The 26974-nt window shown below is 35.3% G+C and overlaps 1 protein-coding gene across 4 annotated transcripts in view; it reads left to right on the plus strand.

The window, feature by feature from the left end:
* LOC137245613 (arginine kinase Lit v 2.0101-like) overlaps positions 1-22877 on the plus strand; it is a 104201-nt gene extending 81324 nt beyond the window's left edge. Inside the window, exons 15-21 of one of the 4 annotated variants that reach the window (XM_067776561.1) lie at positions 5663-6976; positions 12202-12267; positions 12330-12839; positions 12908-13059; positions 14310-14421; positions 14485-14582; positions 14659-22877. In XM_067776561.1, the coding sequence (XP_067632662.1) occupies positions 5663-6976; positions 12202-12267; positions 12330-12839; positions 12908-13059; positions 14310-14421; positions 14485-14582; positions 14659-14841 (2435 nt within the window). In that variant the 3' untranslated portion in view covers positions 14842-22877. Of the gene's footprint in view, positions 1-827; positions 996-5662; positions 7003-12195; positions 12268-12329; positions 12840-12907; positions 13060-14309; positions 14422-14484; positions 14583-14658 lie in introns of those variants that run through there. The other 3 variants (XM_067776565.1, XM_067776562.1, XM_067776564.1) reach the window with 3 other exon arrangements.
* Positions 22878-26974: the final 4097 nt, after the last annotated feature.

Here is a 26974-nt window from a genome sequence, read left to right on the forward strand (position 1 = left end):
ATATATATATAAAAGGAAAGGCTAAAATGTGTGTTAGTTGGTCGCCGGTGTTTGAAGAGATGCGTCGGTCGATTTTGTTCAAGCGTGGACCCGGGTACCCCTAGAATGTGTTTATAGAATATGGATATCAAATGAAAGCTGTTGCTGGGAGCTCTTAAGTAATTTTCTTTGTGATATTCGATTTAGTCGCATCAACCTGGCAAAACTGATAAATATGCATGTGAAGCCGAAATAGAGACATGAATTAATAATACTCACATACCTATTTACATATGTCCTATTCGATTTGCCTGAAATTTGGTATATAAATTTGCCTATATTAGTATTTACGATCCTTTTTTCCGAGACGTAGATCAGAGACAGACTGGGACTGAGACTTGAACAAAAGAGATAGACTGAGAGATAGATAGAATGAGTCGAAGATGGAGATAGATGAAGCGAAAAAGACGGAGGGTGGAGTGAATAAAAGGCTTAGGAAAAAGTGAATGGGGCGAGGGCAGAGTTAGATGGAAAAAGCTTTTTAAAATGTATGCAGATAGGCCAAATTTAGGGCAGAACAACGACTGCCAGGTCTGCTAGTATATATGTATATTCCTGTAAGTGTGTATTTAAAATTTCTTGCAGGGCATCCGAGCATGTATATAACTCAGTACACTTGTACTCTTTGATAAGTTTATAGTATATAGAAGATATATAGCCACACGTGTGTTTGTAGTGGGGAACTTTACATGTGCCTCAACTATTGTTAGTCATTGATTTACTGTTGTGGTCAACGCACGTTTTCCTGCGGCTTTTCTGGGTCAATAATAAATATAATTGCCCCTAAGCGTTTCTTGTGCCGCGTAAATTACTGTAGCTACATGAAAAGTGGATCAAGTTAAAGTAAACTATTTTGTTATGAAATTTATAAATTTATGTGTATAATAAAATGACGCGCGCCTTCGCAGACCGTGAATTCTTCAACAGTTTAATAAATAATATTGATGATATTTTTGGTATGTTTTTAATGTTTAAGGAAAAACTAGTTAATCAATTATGTAAGCGTATATATAATTTAAAATTGGAGAATGGACAAAGCAGAAAGTTTCAACACATATCGATTAAGTTAAAGTTAGGAGCAAAATTAGAGGCGCCAACCATGCAATGTGGACATGTAAATATGTAAACATATGTATCACCATTTAGGTGATGTCATATAACATTGTGTTGGTACCCGTAGGAAATAAAAAATTTGGCTAAAGACCGCCCATAAATGCGAAGCTTCGCTTGCAAAGGTCCTGCAGCAATTGTTATATATTTTTTTCTATGTAAATACATACTTACTTTCAAAATTGATATTGCTTTTTCATACAGTCACATTCCCATAGTTTGGTGAAAAAAGAAGCATATTTCAGCGCGCTACAACTCATTTAGCACTGGAAGAATACTAGTTTACAAAAAATTTCCACTAGGTAATCGTAGAATCGTATCAGATGCCATACTAGTCAGTATATATGCATTAGGGTCATATCAATTAACACACTCGTTAGCCTCTGCCCCAGCATTATACCAGATGGCACACTACTTATTATATACCTACACCAACTAACATACTATCTAATGCCCCGCTTTGGATATATTGATAACAGCATTCACCAGGCGCAAGCTAGGCAAGGTATTTATCAGCACAGTCTAGATTAAGCTTAGGGCCAATTTATGTTTACTTGTATCAACCGGCCGAGTTCGTATGTACCCTATCTCACCATAGTGCTAACGGAGATATTTCCTTATCCCTCTGGAAGGTGGGGCTCGATAAAGCAGTTGTTTGTTAGTATGCCCTGCTTTATGACAATTCAGCAAAAATTGTCTGTTCGAAATTTCATTATGCTCCTTTAAGTTCAGCTCTTTCGTGTTTTTTAAGTCGGGCAAACCGGCGACGCATATTCCTGATCTGTTATTTGTTATATCAGCAAGCGAATTGGATATTTTCTTGGAGCTTTGTACTGTAGGTACAATGTTGGAGGCATGTGCCTTAAAGGTAAAAGTGCTGTCGAGCATTACACCTAAGATCTTTGAGTGATTGGCAGCTGATAACGTACCGCAATCAATTTATTTATAGATCTCTACGTCTTTTGAGAGGATGTGACCTGTTGCCACTTTCATGAAGTCGTTCTCAGTGAAGGCGGTTTCAAAAGTTCGCTGAAATATTGCGATTTAAAAACTGGTGTTGAGATGAATTGATCCCCACCAAAAAAAAACAACGTAAGGACCAAATTCAAAGTTATCTGAATCATAAAACTGTTTTTTTCTTATCTAACAGAGGATCACTCTCCGGGGTCTTAAGGATCTTTACTAAAAATTTTAACAAAACCGACTTAGTGGTAACAAAATCCGATAGGTGCTATAGACATTCATATATCCAATAAAAATAAAAATATAGGTAGGGTTCGTTTTATGTATGTGAACGTTCTTAATCTATTTTGGTGCATTAACCTAAAGACAACCGCGATGGTAGCGTGCTCCGCCTACCACACCCTAGATCCTGCGCTGGAGCCCAGGACAAAATAACATCAAAAAATTTATAAACAAGTTTTTTCAATTAGAAACAAAAATAGGTTTTCCTAACCGGCCTTGCAGGTGCTGTTTATAGTCGGCGTAAAATACGTAGGTCCCGTCCTGCCAGTTTGTAGGAAAAACTAAAAGGGGCATGACACAAATTTGAAGAGAATTTCGGCCTAGAATCTCTTCGCAGATAATTTTAACTTGACAGCGCCCCTTAAAATAAAATAAAATAAAATAAATTAAAAACAAACGAAAAATATAAGTTCAAATTCATAGAGAGCTTTCTTACTTTTTTCACCAACTTCATCTAATTCAAAATGAATACTTTATGCTGAAATACTGGCAGATAAGCATGTTCAAACATTTTATGTAGAACGAACAAATACATAAATTGCATTTCTTGTAAAAAACTTAAATTCCCCGTTGTTCTAGTCTAATCGACAATCACTTTTACTTGGTCCTATTACTACGTTCATTATGAAACTTTTTGAGTGGCCATTTCTCAATGGCGGCAACATTCAATAAAAATTCAGTGAATGGAGTGATCGTGGTCATAATGCAGACTTTTCCCATATTTTTCCAGTATTAATGATACAACAAGTGGTTCTTTCGACTAAGTACATATAAAGGCAGTTTTAAAATAAAGTCCTTTCTTAGAAAAAAAAAAATAATATTCCCTAATCATACCTATCTTGATGTAAGATACGGATTCATAGACGCTGTCGTATGAAAGTATCCGAGAGAAAATTTCTATAGAAAAGGTCCAGGTGATCCATTCTGGTCGATGTACGTTACGGATTAAATTCAATTCAATCATGAGCTGCACTCGCATATGGTGAGACTTCTACTGTGTTGATAAAAACATGAAGCCATAATGAAACAGTCAGATTCTAAAATAAATTCTCGAAATCGTTTTATTTATTTATCATTTTATTCATACCATTCCTTAAGAGGTTGAAATGCTCTACAAAAGTAGTCCTCATCAAATTTATCCATAAGAACCCTAGCTGTATACTTCACTTTAACTATAATGTATGTCAAGCACTTTTTCACTTCCTGTAAAATCAACTTACGCAAAATATTTTAAGCTCAACTTAAAAGTTTGAGTTCTTTCATCCAGAGCAAAAATCATTCCGCCCCTCGATAGTTATCCACGAATTGTTGTCATTATACATAGTAGAAAACTAAAATCGAAAATTTGTAAATCATTAAAACAATGAGTTTATTTAAACTCAGATAGTGGAGTGGGAAAAAATGGGCAGCGCCACACTAATGACCTTTGCTTTGCCCTAGTGAGTAGGGCAATAAATGTTTACTCTAATTGTCTACTGGTTCTGATTTTCAAATTGCAGGACCATGCAGTGACCATTTATTTTGAAAAATTAGTTTTGCTTAAGGCCAATGTAAAATATGGGTATCTAATATAAAACCATCAATGGCGGCCTCTTTTTGTCGTATTTGTTTGAGCAAAAATTGTAACGCTGCTAGTATTTGCTTACGTTTGTTTGCAGAATCCTAATTTTTAAAAACCAAATTGGTAACAATTCCTTACTAGCTGCTATGCAAACGAAATTATCTCAACTAAATCTACTTTAGAAGGGAGTAATAATGAATTATATCTAAGTTCAACAAAAGTTATCTTAAATAAAATAATTAAAAACAATTTTTTAAGTTGAACGGTTTTATTGAAAACAATACTTACATTAAGTAGTAATAATACTAAAAGATAGAAAATAATTAGGTAGCTCCTAGGTACTAGTCATCACACTCCTCATCAATCTAGGGCGTTGATCAGACAATTAAATAAAAGCGTTGGGCGCGTGAAATTTCTGAAAATGTGAGGCGTAGCATGACTTGATTAAGGTTCAGTTGGTCTTGCTTATGACTATCAATAGAAATTTCTGTATGTCAAATATGATTTCCGAATATGAGCCAAATCGGACCACAAATACGATTTTTGTGAATATCTTGATCCTTGCGCCACTTAGCGGCGATTTTTTTCTTATTATTGCATTGCCATCGGTTTCTTAACTATATTCCAAGTTTCAATCTTGCAGCTTATCGGAAAGTTACTTAAATTTTAATTACAAAATTTGCGCTGGCCAGCCGGCCGTGCAGCCTGTCAAGTCAACCTAAATAAAACCGTTTTTACAGTAATCGTAGTTTTAAGTTTTCTTTATCGTTGAAATTGTGATTACGACTGCAGTAAAATTACGATTACTGTAATCGTTTCGTTCGATTATGATTGGTGTAATCGTAGTTTAAAAGAAGCTGAAATTACGATTACTGTGATTGGAATCGTCTTGTAATCCTAATCTTTATCGCTCAGCTATGTCTGAAAGTATATGCCTATGGACTATTGATGATTGGTGTCAAATATTGATAATAAAGAATGAGTATCGTACTTTAAAACGTGTGGGTCCTTTCCCGCAAATTTGTAGGAAAGTAGCTTTTGCTATTAATAAATTCTGACTAGAAACAAGCCTATGTACAAAATTTCGTTAAGATGACTGACTAACATGCTTAATCTAAGAGTGCGTTGATGTTAGATGACAGAAAAGATAAATCTCATAATTCTCTTTTCGGTAGAATTTTAAAATCTTCGCTAACACTGGGCCACGATCAACATGAACATAGTCTTGGAAGAATTCAAGCTCATCTTAACTTCTAAATTAAATTCCTACAACTTGTGCTATCTCCATTTTCATCCTTATATCAATAAACATATTTTAGCGAAACATAAGATAAAGTCACAAAATTTTTCAAGTACTGCGTTGCGAGCCACGCCTATTCTTCATTAGACTCTTTTTGACTACTGGAGTACAATCGGTTTTCATACCTGTGTTGCAGTTTGTGACTCAATCTTAGTGCCATTCATGTTTTCGATCCTTATTTTCTGAATTTGTGTCTGAATGTTCTTTAAATTTGCTTGTTTGTGTGTTTACATACCTATATTTCGGTAATAAAAATATTTTTTAAACAACATCTCACAAATTTTATTTTTTCTCCCAAACACAATTTCTCTCTCTCTCTTTTTCCTTTTTTCAATTCAACTATCCTTCCAATTGCACAAACTCATCGCCCATAAACCAATGATAAAAAACAAATCGAATTCCCATAGTACCTGATGATCTACACAGCTCCCGCAGACATTTCCAAGATATCGATATCAATCGTACAATCGAACGTTGTGTCAGCTTAATTGAGGAATCAAGTAAAGCGCTTAGCGGTACAACTGCATCTGCATTGGCTCATCGCAAACCGTTAAGTGCCTCACCACAACAATTATCGGTTATTAGCTATTTAAGCAAATTTTTAAGACGGAGTATATTCGAGAAGATTCGATATCGACAAACGCGACTCGACCATAATCTCTTTGATGTCATTTGGCCAGCGTTTCGAAAAACTTCCAGATTGCGCCGTCTCGAGGAGGATATCAACTGTGGCATAATAGCGCCGGACTTTGATGTATTTGTCGTCTTTCAAGAGTTTCTTGTATCGCTCATCAAAGATATGCATTGCTTAGATATCAATGAAGATTTTAAACCGCATCCACGCATCGCTTTCTATCCCATGGATAATGGAAAGCGTTTGAATACAGCATCTTTCATATTTGATGATGAGTCCAATTTAATACAACGTTGCACTGTAGAATGTTCACGAAATTTGGATGCATTTGAGCTGCCACTGAACTTGACCATTGGACAAATAGAGCAAGCCGAACGCATCATGATGGCCAAAATATTTAACAATCGATTTGCTGAAGCCATCCGTGAAACGGAGTCGGGTAGTTATTACACTCTAACGGAAATACTTGAAGAAAATTCCGAAATACATGCAACGCTTAGTAAATTAGGTCTACTCATACAATTACCCAATACAAAAGATTCAGTACAAGCGGCAGAGTCGTTGGCATTCAATGGTAACCTATGGCCTTATGGACGTGGTGTCTATTTGAACTCAGCGCATAATATGGCAATATGGCTGAACTGTCAAGAACATTTACGTGTAATTTCAGCTTCGAATGGGGTAAATGCCGCAAATATGGGTGCAGCATATACATGTGTCGGTCGTGTTATAACTTTTCTGGAGCGTGAATTGCATTTTAAGGAGAGCTACTTCTTGGGTTATCTACAAGCGCGCCCATCATATTTGGGTACGGGTTTAAAGTTTACAATAACTATTAAGCTGCCAAATCTCATAAAGGAAGTGGATAATTTGCGTCATTTGTGTTCAGTGCGCGGTCTCAATCTTATTACGAATCACATCCTACGCCAGGGTGTACAGTTGGTGAATATGCAAAGTATGGGTGTTAGTGAGTTTGTGCTATTTAAAGATTATTGCACGGCCGTTACCAATATTATATCGCTGGAAAAGGACATGTCGTTAACCAACTCGAAGCATATTGCTTTAATGCTTGTGAAAATATTTCGACGTAAGAAGAATAGTCTAGTTGATTAGTGAAGTAAAAGGAGAATCAGAATCTTCATAGAAATTAAGCGGCTAATTCTTTGTAAATTTTGTTTGTAACCTAAAAAAAGCGCCAAATATGTAATAAACTGCAAAAAACCTATTATTATCATCAGTCGTAGCTGTAGAAACCCACTCAAAGGAACATAAAAATGTTAAAAGAAAAAAGAAAAACTTTATCAAGCCAGTCATGAAGAAGGAATGCATGTCGCGCCTGTTAATTTCAACGCATCGCCATAAACGTTTTAAGATATTATGGACTTTGTGCCACTCACCAACTAAAAATCCGGGTTCGTACATTTTTATTGCTGCTTTTTTTGAATGTGCGCTTTTGTGTTCATTACACCACTAGTTATTCATTTAAATGTGTTTACGTCCGATTGTTTTCTTTAGTTGCAAATTAACTTTATTTGCTTAGCTCCCTGCCTGCTAATTTGACTGTGAAAATCAAATTTCCTATGATACTCCCATAATAAATAAGGTTAATCTGTGGTATATGAAACATTCGACTATTTGGCGAACCATTTTTATTTTAACGTGCTCCATATGCCTTGGTAGACAATTCGGAGGAAATACATTGAAATCTCCCTTGGGCGGTGCGAGTCAGCTAACTTTTATCCTCCCCGCTCCAGGGGTATTTTAATTTTTTTAAATTACTTTATAGATTTAATACTCACAGCCTTCCATTTCAAAGACAAATTTATGCATTATACTGCTATATAGGATGGTTTATGCTATACCGAAGATTGTACAAGCAGGTTGTCTTTTAGGCAGGAGTGGAAGCCGTTGTCAAAGCAATAGAGATACTGGAAGAAAACTACACAAACTGCAGTCCCGTAAACTTTTGTGTTGACAGCCAGGCGATTATTGAGGTGATAAACTCGCACAAAAAATACATAGAAGTGTGTTGGATTGAAAATAAGCACTTAGAAGCACTGGAACATGGAGAAGCTTACAATAATTATGGGACTCCGGTCAAATGAGCATAGTTGGTAATGAAAAGTTGAATGATCTAGGAAAGGAGAAAAAAAGCTGCACATGATCAACTAAGCATGAAATGTGTGAAAACTAATGTAGGGCTGCAAATTGTTAAAACAATTTTCCAACAGGGCGTAGTTAATTTATAATATAGATCATGGTTCTTTGGGGAATATAAATATGGTTACGCTATAGGCACATTTAGTTTTAGTCCTTACAGAACGGTCAATTCATCCTATCCTAACAGAAGGCAATCCGGTTTCCCAACTTTTTGTTTACATAAAAGTTATACCAAGTATTGTGTTTATTTTTTCCATAAATTTGTCTAACAAAAAATTTGTTCTATGTGCATCACATTATGACACTTCTTAAACTTGAGTACATATTTATCTAAAATTTGTTTATTCATGGATCCCTCTTTTTTATTTGGCACATTGACATGTACGCAACCACGACTACATTTTTCAAATATATAAATTGAAAAAGGAAGTTTCGTATAAAAAAAGGCAAAAAATATTTCTCACAAAAGAAAGTACAGCTCTTTCCTGTACGTTTATTCACATTTCAGCCCATTTTAAGTTACGAGGGAGGGTATTGTCAAGTGGTTTTTCAACCGTCAAGTGGACTCCCATTTCGTAATATTGACTACACCTGTCGGATTTTATTGCATCATGTGCCTATGTATATTTTTACAAGTGTAAAAAAACGAAAAAAAAGGTGAATAATGTGCGTCTTTTTCTAAAGCATTGTGAATTCATAAAGGTGAAAAATCTGTCTGTTCCTCCATTGCCTCCATACGCACCTGTCAAATAATTGCTGAAAGGGAGAACAGCTGTTGTGATTGACCAGAGAATCTAAGAAGAGTTTGTTTTTGCTTACGCTTAATAAATTGAAGTGCTCTGAGTTCCCATTTGTGTTTAAACCCAACTTTTCTTTTAAATGTGTCTACAGAAAATGGGACTAAAAATTAATATTAATTTTTAAAATCTGGAGAGAATATGAGCAGCCAGCTAAGCAAATGTTAGGTTAGGTTGAACTGGCCGGTCCATGAGGGCCCGACTGATTGAGTGCGTAGTGTTCCTAGAAGTTTGTTTTAACGACCAAACTGAAAAACCCTATCAAAACCCAGGACCTATGTTATAAAATAACTCCGTCCTCTTGGCAAACACTAGAAGCTTCGTAGGACTTAAGCCACTTGCTGCTCCTAGATCTGACAGCTGTGTCACTCCTAATAGTTGGAGTCTTAGCCTGGCAAATGCAGGGCACGAGCACAGAACGTGCTCGATCGTTTCCTCCTCCAACCCGCACTTCCTACATCTGCTATCACTGACCAAGCCTATTTTAAAGGCATGTAACGCTAGAAGGCAGTGTCCAGTCAGAAGACCCGTCATGAGTCTACAGTTCTCTCTTTTTAATGATAGAAGCAACTTTGTTAGTCTAAGGTTGTAAGACCTACATTAAATCTTCGACACTTTACAGCCCTGTGCTTGAACCCACGCCTTTCCCGCTAAGCAAACATTTTAAAATATGTAAATAATTTAATGTACTAATTGTTTACAAAGCGGTTTGAAAAACACTTTTTTTTTGAAAAACTTACTATTCCAAGTTTAATTTTGAAATGCTCAGTAAACAGAGATATTGTCTAGGAAATTATTTAAATCGAATGTCAGATAGTTGCATGAATAGAGTTGACGGGAGTTAATGGACCAAAAGAGAAGTTGCCGATAATGAGCAAGAAAAATATTCGTTTGTAAACTCGGACTTAGATAAAAATTTCAATTGGAAAACGAAAACATTTATTTTCTCTCTAGTTCTCCCTTGTTTCCCCTCCCCGGCTCCATCTATCCACATCTCGGCATCTTTATCTTACACTATCTCTTTCTCAGTATCTTTCTCCTTCCTTCCTTCTCCTTCCTTTTTTTATTCTTCTCCATCTCTTTTTCTAAGTCCCAGTCCTAGACTCCATAAAAAAATTATAACAAAAAATTTTGTCTAAAAATAAATATGGGGTGCAGCCATCCTACCATGTAAGGGTATGAAAGGTGGAAGTTGGCCGACTTTCAGAGCTACTTAATATGCTCACGAAATTTCATGAGAATCGGTCAAGCCGTTTCGAAGGAGTACAACCACAAACACAGTGACACAAGAATTTTAAATATAAGATTTAAACAAAAATATGCTTCTGGAATATTTGCATTTGCCTTATGTGTTAAAATACTTAGTCATATCGCTTTGTTTGCCGAAAAAAATTTAAAAGCTGATGCATCGTCTGTTATTCTGATTTGAAAGAAATCTAATAAAATCCACAGTCAATTACAAAAGTTGGCACACATGCATTTTTTCAACCTTAAGTAATTTTTTCTTCAGCTAAATTATGTTAGATTTGGAAAAAACCCTATGTATGTAAATTTGCAGTTAGACCAATGTAATACCTGAGGGTTTGACGGTGTATAATATACTCGTGGTAAGCCTGCCTATTGTAAAAGGCGGCTAAAATACAAATCCCGTTGCTTGATTGTGCGCTAGGCTTGAGACCTTAAACGTAAAAATACCAATGACAAATATAAGTAACAGTGCTCAATTGGAAAGAACCCTTTTCGTTAGACGACCACGGAAAAAGTTCAACGGGCCACTGTTTAAGGGCATATTCTTGGAATGTTCGAACCTCTTTTTGGGAAAAGTAACGATGACCGGTTATTTCAAGTTGCTTTGTCAAGTCAAATACCGACGTCGCCGGCTTATAGCATCACGACGGGCGTGGCAAGACAGAAGGACAATAGGTCCCTGCGATGTCTACTACCCTGACCATATGAAGAAAAGCGTAATTCGTAGTCAAGGTGTTGGTTCAGTTGTGTGAAAAATGCTTAGTTGCCAAGTGCTGTCGCTCATTACGATGAACAAGCGCCTCGTCGCGATCCAATTAGAAAAGGAGCTTCACATGCTGCCTGTTGCAAGCCACAAACCCGAAGCCTTAATCCTAATCGCTGATGAAATGCTGAAGCCAAAACCAATCACCCTAACAGTGCGGCTTCAGACCTGGTAAATATACAGCTGATCACATCTTCAAGATAAGCCAGCTCCTGGAGAAGACTCACTAGAAAAGAATATATATCCACAATATTTTGATCCAATTTTGTGCAGCCCTTGACATCTCGGATTTATTTGTATGCTGCTATGACTGAATTAGATATGACTGCGAAACTAGCATGATTAAGAGGCAAAATAAATGGGTTTTACGGTAAATAAGGACAAGATCAGGGACAGACGCATTCTCGTCTTGGCAGCCACGTCACTGTTGACGGATATATATTCGAGACTGGCAAGGACTTTGTTGAACAGGTAACCAGCTTCAGCAGCGAAATTCTGAACATTGTGATGGCATTAAGCTGCAGCAACGTCCGAAAGAAAAAATAATAATGGTAAGATGGCCCTTGGACAGTTCGAAAGAAAATTTTTTCGAAAGATTCATGATCCTGTCTTTGATATAATATGAGCTTAACGATAATATTAAGATAGTGTTACAAATAAAGTTACAATGCCTTCACTGAGTAGGTCATGTGGGAATGTTCGAAGACAATCCGGCCACGGAAGTATTTCCAACGACACCTGAAGTTTGATGAAGAGGAAGAAGAGACATCCACTTAGTAGGAGATGAAGACTTTATCTCCTTTAGAACTTTCAGTTGGCGTCAGTTATCGCGAAGCAGATGGCTTGGTGTAATTTTTTTCCAATCGGCGATAGTTGTCACTGCGTTTAAAAAAAGTTTAAAAATTAAGTAAATAAGTAAGAAAGTGGAAGAAAGGAATAAGAAAACGTAGGACAAGTTGAAGACTAAATCCAAAATTTCAAAGAAATTATAAGATGAGTTCGAGAGGAAACTGAACTTTAATGCGAATGCGCACTTGTGGGCGAGAACGTACGAAAATTAGAGGAAACGGCAATACACGACAAAAAAGACCGATAAATCGCAGTTAAATTCAAGGACAAAAAAATTTTACAATTAATTCTCAGAAAATTCTTATTGCCAAATTTCGCAAACCAAGCTATTTTTTTAAGTTCCCTGGCCACCTCATTTTAACATCAACTCACATAAAAACTGTTCGGTTGTGAATATTATTTTTAGAATATTTGCCTAAAAATTATCAAAACGAGCTATAATCCTTAAACGCAAATCTCCTAAACTAACCAATATTGATATATTTTCAGGTCAAGTTGAAAATGTTAGTAGTCAAATGAATCCCATTTTCAAAACAGAGCAAGGAAAATATTTGGCAAATAGTAAGTGAATTGATGTATCTACTCCCATCACCAATTATCTTTTCCATTTTCATTTCATATAGACTTGGCTGATCCACTTATTAAAGCACTTACCGAAATCGCCAACAAACGTCCCGAGGATCCAGTTGCATTCCTCGCTAATTATCTACAAACTTACCTGCATGAACGTAATCCTGTGGAGGCTACTAAAAGCAGTAAGACAAACTCCACCGCTACCATTTCAACAGGCTCAGCAATGTTACGTCGCACCGATAGACTACAACCAAGTTCTAATAACTCGAATATTACTGAAGATCGCATAGATGAGGATCATATATCAAATGCCGATGATGATGAAGAGGAAGTATTCGCAAATCTTGATGATCGTGATGAACACGGCCAAAGTATGCTACATTTTGCTTGCGCACGTTCACATCGACGCGGAGCTCTAATGCAATTAATCGAAGAATCGAATATCGATATAACATATCGTGATGAGTTATATCGAACGGCACGTGATGTTTCGCTACAAGCAAATCAACCATCAAATGCAAAAGATATCGATCGTTATGTGTTATCGTTGGCTGCAATTGGTAAGAGGGTGATAGCAAAGTGAGAAAGAGAGAGTAGAAGCAGATGTTTTTGATTTATTATATTGTAGGTGATGTTAAACCATTTGAGATACTCTCCGCAAACGGCTACGATCATATAGTAGATATAACAGACGACAATGGTATGAGTATTGTGGATATTGCTAAAGAGCGCGGACATGAAGAGCTTGCTAACTTCCTGCAGAATTTGCGCACACTGGAAGTAAGTAAATGCTATTTGGGATTGATAAACATTTGACTTTGATCTATTAAAATCCGTGTGTATGTACTTAGATACTTCTTCTTCTTGTCGCGATAAAGAGATTCTGATTTGTGCGGATCATAAATTCCAGGTGAAAAGTAAGAGAAGTGCGTCTCTAGTAACTTTTCTACTAGGGAATAGTCTAATGGCGGGTGATACAAATTTCTATAGAATAACATGCTTCCTTGACTGCACTGAGGATAATATAGAAGTAGTTGATGAAGTGAGTATATATGTAATGGGCCTAAAAAGTACCACCGGCATTTGATTTCATGAGACTATACGACGGAGCACATATCCTTCACAAATACATCAAAGGTTCCAAAATAAATTTCAGGTCCTTGGCCTTCAGTTACACCTCTAGCCCTTATTCAAAGGAAGGGCAAGAGAAAACGAATGGTAATTAAGTATTATCACGTGCATTTAGTTTTCGTGATGCTTTCCCGAAGTGATGCAACAGATCCTTGGTCTTCAAGTTGTGAAATCGACTGCTGGTTCCGTATACAGCATTAATTTCAGATTATTTGAATATTTTTTATATGTTTTCCTCATTATATCATAGACAAATGTGACTGAGTTGTCCAGAGAACACATGTTTGCAGTTATCTCAACAATCCTGCCCCTTCCCCTTTTCCATTTTTCACCCCGTTTTGCGCTCTCCTACTACCACTCTCTTTTCCACTTCTACTTCCGTGGGAGAGGGTGTAGGTGTTGGAGTTAGAGTGGGAGTGATAATGATAATGAGAGTGGGAATAAGAGTGGTTGTGGAGCTCCCACTCTAAATCCAATACCCAATATTAATTTGAACGAACATAGACTTGAAGTGTAAGTGTAAATCTTAAAAAAAAATGTAAGGACAGAAGCAGATAATCTTATAACGAGGGCCTCTATAATGTTATACCATCACGTATCGAAAAGCAATCTCACCCAAACGATAGATATGAACCTATCAAGCTATTCGTAAAAATTATAGTACATTATGAATCTAATAACTACTTGTATTCATTATTTCACTTTTCATTACCTCAATCCCAATCATCATTTCAGTGCTAATGTGATTTAAAAAATTTAATTCGATTACGGATCGTATAACACGATCGGGGCCCAGGTTCATGTGCATACCCTAAAAAAAATACTTAATAAACTAAAACTAAAAAAGTTTTTATGTCTTGAATAAAAACTTGCTTTATGTTTATTCTTTACTCTTACAGGAGCTTCGTGAGGAGTTGCACCAGATGATACGAGATGGTAATATTGGGCGCGTTAGAGAAATAGTTGGTGGACCGAATGGCAAATGGCTTTTAAGAGGGAAAAATTATTATGGTGAGGCATTAAAATGAGAACATTTGAATTATGAGCAATTGGAAACATTTCACCTTTGTATAGGACGCACAGCTTTGCATATTGCCGTACTGAAGGAAAACGAGGAAATTGTTGAACACTTTGTGAGTGTTTATCCAGAAGTTTTGAAAATCGGTGATAATGTGAGTAAATATTTTTGATAACTTTTTTTAACAAAATTGGTTAGCTATTATGTACTAATTTGTTATATAATTCTAGCTGGAACGGACTCCTTTGCATTATGCGATGGGCACAAATGCTGTCGAAAGCTTAAGTCGCATACTCATACAAAAAGGTGCCAAGCGTATAATGAAGGATCTGAAAGGACGTCAGCCTAGCTATTATTTTATGAATAAAGCTGATATTCTGCGTTTGCAAGAGGAAGAAGAAGAGAATCGTTAAATTGCCCGTGGGGATTGATTTTTATGCACAAAAGTGCCTTTTTGAAATTCTAAATAGTTAATAGTTTTTGCAATTACTCTAGATATACATACATACATATATACCTTGCAGGGAGACCAAAAACAAGGAGCAGGTATTTAGTTCTAACGTAGCATGAAATTCACTCTAAGATGTTTAGTTATAGTTCAGAAAACTAGCAGTTAAAGTTCAGAATTGCCATTTGCAGTTCAGAAACTTACAATGCTAGTTCAGAAAGCCGAAGTTGAAGTACAGAATTTTCATTTATAGTTCAGAAAACTATATTTGTAGTTCAGAAAGTTACAGAGTTTTCATTTGTAGTCAAAATCACAATTCTGAACTACAACTGTAACTTTTTGAAATTCAGTTGTAATTTTCTGAACTTAGATTGCAACTTTCTGAACTATAGCTAAAAAAGGTGTAGTACAGTTATGGGAAGTTCAAATGCCGACGGGCATGGTAAATAAACTTTCTTATGGGCTCGAGCCCTGGTGCCAAAAACAGCAAAATTAACTTGAAATTATGAAAACAGCAAAATTAAAATGAAATTGTGGGACAAAATTATTATCAATGAGAAGATTCTGGTAGCAAACTAATATTTAATCTGACTGGTTGGGCTTTTCTCTGCAGGGAAATACACATAAATGCATATCGACTTATTCTAATAAGTATAGAGGTGGTAACTTAAAAGTTTTGTTAACAAGGACGTATCTCAGTCATTGTATTAATAAGGTCGTATCCCACCGAAGTCTTTAATAAATTCGGATTTAAGGAGACCGGTTATGAAGATTGTAACTGAAAAAATTTGTTTTCTGTCAGAATAGATGTGAATTAAACTTAATTTATTTCCTCCCCAAAGCTTGTAAAGAACTTAGATCGGCAAGCTGTAACATAAATAAATTCATGTGTCTGCTAATTTATATGTAAATGGATTTTTACACGGTGAAGTACGGCTTTACCAATGACTTCGCACAGATACGACCGTGTGATATGCAAGTCATGGATTTATTTCTTATGTAAATGAACCAACAAGAATTAGCTCTGGAACTTGCTTGGATCATGTTTTTTGTAGAATCAGTAGCATTTGTGCTTGCACAGGTATTAACTTGGATCTTCAAATTACCGACCATACTATGACTGGAATTAAAATTGCTAATTTCTATTACGTGAATAAGAAACCAAGAAATAAAGGCGTGATAAATAAAATCAATTATTCGATATTGAATGAGGGCTACGCCATGAAGATTGGGTTAGGGTTTACAATGAGAGGAATATTTCTAAAGCGTGCGCAATTTTTATCGACATAATGAATTCTCACATACGGTCTGCAAGCTACACATATACTCCACGGAAGTTAAAGACTAAACTTAAACCCTGGATTAATGATAACCTCATTAGGAAAGCTAATCTAAAAATAAGCTAGGTGGTAAATGCCGTAAGCATCCATCAAATCGGGAACTTTGTTCTCGATATAACAAGTTATGCAAGCAGCTAAATAAAGATTTTCAATCTCAACGTGATAGCTTTTTCCGTGATAGATTCTTAGACTGCCGAGGTAATTCGAAAAAAGAATGGGAAGTTATTAATAGTGTCGTTAACCGGAAACGCGTAAATGATAAGCAGGCTGTCACTCTAACCGAAAATGGGAATACTATCTCAGACCCTTCCACTGTGTCTGGTATCTTCAATGATTTTTTTGTATCGGTGGGGCAATCTAGCTCTACTCCTTGCAAGTGTATCTTCTCTGACAATGATACATATAATCACAATAGTTTTTTATTTGAAGCTTTCACAGGTTCTGAGAATCTAGCAATTATTAAAAATTTAAACAACTCCAATTCTCGTATGTATGACGGCATTTCAAATAAGCTACTGAAGAGCACTGCACTTAATATAGTGGATATTTTGAAATATATTTTTAACAACAGTATACTTTTCCGGACCTGCTGAAATTACCGATAATCGTCCCTTTATCCAAAAAAGGTAACAAAAAAGATAAAAACAATTATAGGCCGATTTCCCTACTTCCATCTATTTCAAAGGTTTTTAAAAAAGCATTTAAAAATCGTATTTTAAGTTTCCTTGAAATAAATGGGTTTTTTAGTTCGAAGCAGTTTGGGTTCAGGCCCGGACGTTCAACTGAAGATGCCCTTTTAGAATTTTGCTCCTTCATTTACAAACAGCTCGATAGTAAACTAAACAGCACTAGTCTCTTTGTTGACATTACTAAGGCTTTTGATACGGTGGACCATGAAATTTTACTGCATAACTTAAATTTGGCCCGGCTTCCGGGGGTTTGTACAGTGGTTTAAGTCGTACTTGTCTAATAGGGTGCAAAAGGTTAAATTACACGGATATTTTAGCAGCAGTAATTCAATAACAATTGGGGTTCCACAAGGTTCTGTCCTGGGTCCTATTCTCTTCTTAGTTTACGTTAATTCAGTCTTTCATTTGCCTTTCGTAGGAAATGTCACTGTTTTTGCTGATGACCTTGCGATTGCGTATGGCTCTAGCAATGCTGTGGACTTAATAGCAAATATAAACTACGACGCTTCTCTGTTAAGAACTTTGTTTGCGAAACACAAGCTCGTAATCAGCAGTAAAACCAAGCTAATGTTTTTTTGTTTGACCTCGAGGCTATCGCCAGATATAAACATAAATTTTCATTCTTCAGGTTGCGAACGTTTTCTCCTACACAATCACTTGTGTCCAGATTTAAAAACTAATACTTTAAATTCTCATGTACCTTGTAGTACCAATTGCTTTGTAATTGACACAGTAGATGAATTCCAGTATCTAGGCCTCGCCCTAGACAAAAACATGAATTGGTGGAAAGGAGGAGTGGATCTTAAAACAATATCTGAAATTTTCATTACGCTGCCTCTTTCACCTCAGAAGTTACTGCTCAAAAAGCACCCTAAAAACAGTATACTACTCATTATTTCACTCTAAATTGCTATATGGTATCATTTGCTGGGGAGGTGCTAGCCTAAACAAGATCCAACCTTTATTAATATTGCAAAAAAGTGCTGTTCGAAAAATATGCAAGGTAAATTGGACGCATCCCTCAAGAGAGCTCTTTAGGAGTTTACAGATTCTTCCAGTAAGAAATCTTTATTATTTCAAAGTCTTAAAAATATTTTTTATTAGGTATGGTTACCTGGAAAGCATGACATCGGAAATTTATAGTCTGAGGATAAACTCGCACAACACCGTAATAGTACCTTCTTGGAGAACCACTTTTTATAGCAGGTTTTATACTATCTTGTCTCGTTAGCTATTTAACGCGCTACCTGCCGGCATTCGAGCCATAAGAAATACGAATCAATTTTTAAAGAATGTGAAATCCTTTTTGTTAGAACAACCATACGACGAAATCGAAGTTTTGCCGCAGCCCAATACCTAATATTTGTATGTTCAATATTGACTATATATTTGAATATTCTGAAATTTGCTATTTGTTTTTCTGCTTTTAATCCTTTTAATGTTTCTAAAAACCCTAAAAATCTTATACCTATAGTATTTTTATATTCGCTGTAATATTGTTTTTACACTTGTTTTTTGGAATATATTTCACTATGCACATAGGTGTAAGCAAAATGTTTAATAAAATTGAATTGTATTGAATTGAATTGAATTGAATACGTCCTTGTTAAGAAAACTTAAGTTACGACGTTTATATTAGGATAGGTCAATATATATTATTGGGCAATTCACAAGAGTGTCGTATTCATGTAACATTGTAAGATTTGAGTTGTTTGCATGATTTCCAATATGAAATTTGTTTAAATAATAGCACATACGGCGAATAGGAAATCTTTTGAATTGCCTGTATATATTTTTTTAAAATCAAAGTTGAAGGTAGAAAGCTTTAAATACAGCATGGAAGCGCTGAAGTTATAAGGTATATGCTATATAGTGCTATTGTCAAACAAAAATAAACCGAGAAATTTGTTTGTTGTAGCGATAAAGCTGATTAAAGCGAATATATTCAATTAAGTTAGAGTAAATAAGACATTTTAATAGATATATTATAAATAAGTTAAAAATAACTTCGATAGCGGTACTCACCAAACTAAGCAAGTGGGCTGGAGCACAGCTAGTTAACGAGTTACTATGACCGTCTTTTTAAATTCGTATTATAATGAAGTACCTAACAAAAATAGTTGGCATGTAAACCCAGTTATCGGAATCAAACAGGTGACGGTCGGAAATCCGCTGATTGGTACTTTTTTCATAGGATGTGATAGCTCAACCTCCAGTACAGTAGTAAATCGAATAAAAAGAACAAAGTACAGAGGGAAAGCGAGCTAGAGGCGTTGATTCGGTGTTGCTATTGAGAAGATGTTTGGTGTCATGTGGGGACACGTGCTAGCAGGACATAGGATTTGTATGTATGTCAGGGTTGATTCTGTCTAGGTAGGAGTTTTAGCTGTTGCAGTATCCAGATCGAAGTTGAGCTAGAGTGGCGCGCGACTCCCTGAGGAGGTTGCTTTCCTCTACTGCGAGTGTGGGGTATTTATCTCTATCGGCATAGAAGTCCGATGCGTTTTGTTTCCTATATTGCTTGCGACGATGACTTCTTAAGTTACTGGGAGTTGGCCACTTTCCAAACATTAAAAAAAAAATCCGAAATAGTAGCATCGAATTTCAAAGCAGCCCCAAGTTTTTCAACGCAGCAATGTGTGCAATAAAAAATTTCGAAGAACAAAAGATTGCAATTCACACATAATTTTTATTTTGAGACTTTTATAATTTAATTGTTTGATAATTATTATGTTATGATGCAAACACCTTAGCGTAAATCATAATTATTATAAATTATAATCTTTTCTTTTTCGCGACCACCGTGGAGTGATGGTAGCGTGCTCCGCCTACCACACCGTATGCCCTGGGTTCAAACCCCGGGCAAAGCAACATCAAAATTTTAGAAATAAGAGTTTTCAAATAGAAGAAAATTTTTCTAAGCGGAGTCGCCCCTCGGCAGTGTTTGGCAAGCGCTCCGGGTGTATTTATACCATGAAAAGCTCTCAGTGAAAACTCATCTGCCTTGCAGATGCCGTTCGGAGTCGGCATAAAACATGTAGGTCCCGTCCGGCCAATTTGTAGGGGAAATGAAGAGGAGCACGACGCAAATTGGAAGAGAAGCTCGGCCTTAGATCTCTCCGGAGGTTATCGCGCCTTACATTTATTTTTTTTTTTTTTATAATCTTTTATTTAATAATTTGGGAAAAATTTAAACAACGTCACATAAGGACGAAGAAGGCGACAGCTGTTTCGATTATACCTTGTAAATCTCTTCAAAGCCTTTTCTCCCGCGAGTGGGATTCGTACCCGCATTCCTGTGATGGTTGAAGGGTTACAAACGCATTCAGTGACGAACACCGAAGTGCCATCGGCACCAACATGATCGCTGTCAACTAGTCAAGTACTAATAGCCGGCAACCGCGGACGCGCCTCTTTCGTATATATTTATATTCAACCCTTTGAGTTTTCAATATTTGTGTTAAAGTTTGAATTAATTTAATTAACTATTAAATGATAAAATATAATAAAATTGAAATTTATAACGTTTTTAAAAGAAAACAAAAAACATCTTTTTCTTTGTGTAGAAGTGAAAAGTGTAGCGAAGAAAGATCAAAGTTATTCACACCTTTTTCACTAGATTACAGGTTAACTTAGTACTAGTTTAACGATATTAAAATGAGGTTTACTGAGATAAGTAATAAGTCTGAATGGTGTTATATGCATTTACTTATAGAAAAAAAAAATCTTCATTGAGTAGGGGGTATTTTTGGTATTTATGGGACGTGGCATCTGATATATATACCAACAATTGAAAAATCAAATATCCCTAAGAACATTACCTCCAGGCAAATGATACACGGCAGGCAGATGCCCAACATCGATATTATATCAGTGGAGAAAAGTGGAAAGAATTGTGAGAGGGGGTGTGGTACCTTCCATACAAATTTTTCTTCCCATATCACATATCCCCTGAAGCGATTAAGTCACATTACTAAAACGTGGGTGAGCTACTAACATTATTAAAGCACAAGCTTTAATGAAAACTGGAGTTTATTAGAAAAAGGGGCGTGACACCTCCCATACAAACTCAATTTTTTTTTTTTGGGATTATACGTACATAGTTACTTATTCGTAGCTACAGTAGCTTTGTATATCACTGTAATTTGGTGTCAATTGACATTGATATTGATATTGATTCTATGAAACTTTTAACCAAAAGTGGTAAGCCGTACAAAAAGAAGTGTGCATCCACAGAACTCTAACATGCTATCTGTAAACGCACACGCAAATTTTACAACTCCCTTTTGTTTGACGCATCGTTTGACAGATTTCGATGAAATATGCACGAATTCACATTTCCATACGCATATACTACATCACTGATTCGCTTTCAGTTTTACTAACCCAAAATTTTGGAAAAAAGAAATCGATTTTCAAATATTTTCAATCATTTTTCTTTGAGTTTTTATAGCTAAAAAACATTCCCAAAGTGAACAAGCTACAGCTATTAATTTCTGTCCTTGGTACTGAAACCTGCCACGGTTGTGACATTACACGCGTGCCGCGGTTGTGACATTTTTACAATAAATTGCTCATTAAAAAAAGCGTGTATGAATCGCAAGATTTTCCGTAAAATTTTAAGGTTATGCCACAAACTTTAAAGAAAAATGGTACAATAGACGGTACATAACTTAAAACTACAAAGATACAAGTGCCACGGTTGTGACACAATTTTTTGATACGTACCGTTTTTCCAGATCTTCAGTATTTAAAAATGGATATTAGTTATTTTAAGACTGCAAGCATTAACATGGAAATATGTGGGGAAACTTGCTGATTAAAATGCACACTCACATATCACAAACCAGTGTGCAATAAAGCAGTACCAACCTAAGGATTTGAATAACATTTTTTACTCAAAAACTCATGGACACTTTTCAAAATCAATTTACAAAGCGAAAACAGAAATGTTATCATTAAAACAACTATTGCAGATTAAGTCAAGTATTTAATATAATGACAGTTTATTACTCGTGTAATTAAAGATTAAAAAAGTTATCACCTAAAATGTTATGAAAAATGTGGTTGTGGACATGCCACGGTTGTGACATTTGTAGGGTATTATGAACTATAACTTCATAAAACTGATGACTAGTCAATAAAATTCAACATAAAACTTTAAAATAAACATGTTTTAACCTATTGTTCGCCAATTTGAACAAATCGTAACTTAATGTGTATGCTGTAAATTTTTTGGAAAGAGTTGAAATAATAAAAACGATACATCGCTTACAAGTTTCGCTCGGATAGTAACAATTGGATTAAACGTCGTGTTGCACAGAAAAGGAGAAATCATAGGAAGAAGAGTTTTGGCCTCAGTTTTGACATCTCTCATCTAAGAAATTCCATTTGTCGAATTTCCGACCCCAGGCGATACTAGTAATAATAATTATGTCTTTTTTTTATTTTTGTTTTTTATTATATGTAGGTACCACAAAAGCAGTTGTTGTCGGTCAGCTCCGTTAGATTATACTCGAATTTCGTTGGGTACCTTACATGCTTTGATCACTTTCGCTTGTCCCATCAAAAGTGACATGTGACATATAGCTCATACAATCTACAATTTTAATCATAGCTCCATTTACGATCATCATAAGTCGCCGTTCTTGATCATAATAAGAAAGTATCTTTAAAGACCAGAAATGCCGAATCTTTGTTTGTTTGTTTGTACAAATGTTAGTTGATGCATTATGCCAGAGTACCAGCCCAAATGCTTAACTTGATGAATACGCTTGTTTAAAGTACATATCTACTCGTATGTACATAAATAGAGTATAAATTACGAATATGAAAAAAAAAGAAAACATGAAAAAAATTGTGTCAAATTATCATTGGAAATTAAAAAAAAATGCTTATAATAGCAACATGTGGCTTAAACAAAATTATAATATAAGAGAAGTAAAGTATGTACATAAACAATTTAAAAATAAATAAAAATATGCAATGGTATTTTCTTACCATATACTTGTTATAAGGTATGTTCTTGTATATAACTGAAGTCCAAATCCTGGGCTTGAGAACCGGCACGTAAAACCCCCTACCAGCGACAAAACAACTAACTAAAAAGCCTCGGATGAGACACCTTTTTCCTGAAGTACGATGAATAGAGCAAGGCAAAGCGACATTAGGGTCCTGCGACGTCTATCATACGGGACATAAGGAGGAAAGCGCTATATAGAGCTGTTGTGTTGGGTCTGCTGTGGGAAAGAAACTTCGCCACATATTACTGTCGCTCACATCAATAGGTAATGGGAACAATGTGATCTCACTTTGTGCTCCCCATTGTCCCGAAAGTCAGAAAAATGTTTCCCAATTTCAATACGCAGCTACTTTTTTTTTTTGGGAGTATCACTGATGTCTTTTTATTTCAGATGCTGACCTAAATGCTGCACAATATTAAAGGTTAATACACTTTTCATAATAACTAAGTAAAGGTAGAGGATGGTCGGGGAGAAGTGAATGTTTTACAGTAAAAAGTGCAACATGTTTGCTAGCAAATACACACTTGTTTTCATTAAACTATACTTAGTCTAAGTGCTTTATTTTAAATGCGAAAAAACATTGTACATGATAGCAACCTGTACATACATACTTGCGCTTCAAGGGCTAAAACTTAAGTTATCTATCGTCTAAGTTGGCGTCACCTAACAACAATTAGACAATATCGATTTTGAAGGAATACCATGTATATAGTGACAGATGTCTGAGTGCCAATCGATTTAATCAATATCGCGCACTGAAATCTAAAAACCAAATAACTAAAAATAAGTCGTAGCGCAGAAGTAGCTAATAATTTACTGTTTCACCCACATGTGCTCGTTTAGTTATACAGTACAACAAAATTAGAAATTTTTCTTACAACATGTGTATTTTATAGAAAACGAACTTCGCATCTACAGATCATTTTCGCTGAATATTTAAATATTATATATTTGCACTAAGAGATCAAGTCCTCACAAGAGGTATTATGTGAAGTTGTAGCAACTTTAAAGGAGTTACAATTTCAGGGCTCTGCAAAATATTGCGCCTCCCTATACAAAGCTTAACAATTCATGCTAACACTCGGCACGATTAGTCTTTCCAATTTTTTTTTTCAGTGCAGAAGTAAAAATGCTGAGTAATTATTAAGTAACATTTTGTATCAACACGTAGCTAATTTTCTAATGGATTCGGAAAAATGTGTAAAACTGATGGAAGGAGAAGCAGTGGAAGTTCCACGTCTTAGTTCAAAATGTTATATTTCTAATAAGGACCAATATCTTCTCAGGCAATAAAACCTAATCTCATCAGGTTCCGTACATCGGGCAGAAGGACACTTTGTGACCAGTTTTACTTTTAAATATAGGTTCAATATATAAGTTTGTTCAGAAAAAGTTACCTATGCGCAGCTACCTTCCAGAAAAATTCCATGGTTAGCATGTTTCTAAAATTGCTGTTGTACAACGCTATAAGTTTTTATAAGGAGTTTTATCTGTGATTGGTGAGAGTATGATTGAATCAATTAAATGAATTGTCGCGTGTTGGGTTTTGCAATCCGGTAGTATACATAACTTCAGAGATGAAGATCGGGGTTGCCCTTATTGCTTTTAAATGTATGACAACATTTATTTGAAGCAATTGTTTAATTTATAATTTATTTACATTTTTGATTCAGCTCTGCTTAGGTCTAGATCTACGAAGCGCTAAAAATTTCAATACATCGATACCAATAGGCGGGGCAAGTGATTTATTTTAAGTTTTAGCAGTTATTTTTTTTTTTTGTTGTTGTTGTAAGTACTTTAATCTTTCAAGTGTTAAAAATCCATAATCAAAGAAAACTTTATATGTATTATGTACATATGTATACGTCATATATTAGAGATATGTGTGCTCTACTTAATTTTTGTTAGATTTCCCTACTAATGGCGATTTATTATATTGAAAACGAGTTTTCGATATTTTAAGTTATCAGTTCTTTAACATGTAAAAATTAATTAAATACAACTCCTAAAGTATGCACTAATCACAAAATATTGGTTTTGTGCTCATGTTTGTTTGTTCAGTGAACAAATTTTATACTAGGCTGGTTCTTATAAATCAACTAAATACACTGCCATCCATATCAAAAAGGCAGAAAATTCACATACTGCCTTTTAAGGATTTTGATGCCAATATACTTCTGCGACACCAATTTACTGATTAATTTCAAAACTGAGCATTAAAAGTTCAAATATTAAGATAAAACAAGATTTGGGATTTATTTTTTATTTCGAACATCTTAATTCTCATAACCAAAAAAGCAGTAAATCAATTTTCCAAAGCAAGAAAGCAGTATTACTGCCTTTTTTATTTGAAAATTGGTTAAACATAAAAATTTTATAATTTATTTAATACAGCGTTCGAATCGAGCTCAAGGCCTAACAATGATTATTTTATCTGATTATTGTTATGGCCTTTTTTCTTAAATGAAAAAAATGTTTAAATTAGAATAGAAGAAATCAAAAATTTAGACAACTGCCAAAGCTCGTTGTATATATCCATTTCGGGAACTGCCAACTTCCTTCATCGGCAACGTTTAGGCGTCGCTGCTGTAACCATTATAATACTAAATTGTTGTATTTTAATATAAAAATAATATTATAATAAAGTTTTACTGAAAGAATGATTTCTAAGTATAAAAGCAGTTTAAGTTAAGCTATTCTATAAAAAAAAGTATAAAAAACAGTAAATTTCATTTCATTGTTGTAAGATTAAAAGACATGAAGGCAACTCGTACCATTATGTACCAAAATCACATGATAATGGCTCCCTCTAAGGCCGTTTAATAGATCATATTCATTAATTTTTGATTTTTACCAAATAAAACTAGTTATTTAGTTAAAACAAGCGTAAAACTCGCACTTCATATTTCTCTGATTTCCCTTTTTACACTTTACTGCCTTTTTGCTATGGGCGACAGTACAGTCTCACCCCTTTAAATGAAAATACAAAAATATCTTATAACAAGTAAGGAAGGCTAAGTTCGGGTGTAACCGAACATTACATACTCAGTTGAGAGCTATGGAGACAAAATAAGGGAAAATCACCATGTAGGAAAATGAACCTGGGTAACCCTTGAATGTGTTGTTTGTACGATATGGGTATCAAATGAAAGGTGTTAATGAATATTTTAAAAGGGCGTGGGCCTTAGTTCTCTAGGTGGACGCCTTTTCGAGATATCTTTATAAAGGTGGACCAGGGGTGACTCTAGAATTTGTTTGTACGATATGGGTATCAAATGAAAGGTGCTAATGAGTATTTTAAAAGGGAGTGGGCCTTAGTTCTATAGGTGGACGCCTTTTCGAGATATCGTCATAAAGGTGGACCAGGGGTCACACTAGAATTTGTTTGTACGATATGGGTATCAAATGAAAGGTGTTAATGAGTATTTTAAAAGGGAGTGGGCCTTAGCTCTATAGGTGGACGCCTTTTCGGGATATCGTTATAAAAGTGGGCCAGGGGTGACTCTAGAATTTGTTTGTACGATATGGGTATCAAATGAAAGGTGCTAATGAGTATTTTAAAAGGGAGTGGGCCTTAGTTCTATAGGTGGACGCATTTTCGAAATATCGCCATAAAGGTGGACCAGGGGTGACTCTAGAATTTGTTTGTATGACATGGGTATCAAATGAAAGGTGTTAATGAGTATTTTAAAAGGGAGTGGGCCTTAGCTCTATAGGTGGACGCATTTTCGTGATATCGCCATAAAGGTGGACCAGGGGTGACTCTAGAATTTGTTATGATATGGGTATCAAATGAAAGGTGTTAATGAGTATTTTAAAAGGGAGTGGGAACCATAGAGTATCGTTATTATTTTATAAATGGGTGTAGCAAATTATGCACGTGTATATACTTATCCTATATGATGCATGTATATATTTGCCTCGATAAGCGGTTACGATTTAATATTGCATCCTAAAATGTACTTGTATGTAGAAATTATTCCGTGCATGCAACAAACGAGAATTTTTCTTTCAACAAAGTAGAAAAATAATTAAAAATAATCAAA

This window comes from Eurosta solidaginis, chromosome 3 (genome assembly GCF_040869045.1).
Source record: "Eurosta solidaginis isolate ZX-2024a chromosome 3, ASM4086904v1, whole genome shotgun sequence".
Taxonomy (NCBI): Eukaryota; Metazoa; Arthropoda; class Insecta; order Diptera; family Tephritidae; genus Eurosta; species Eurosta solidaginis.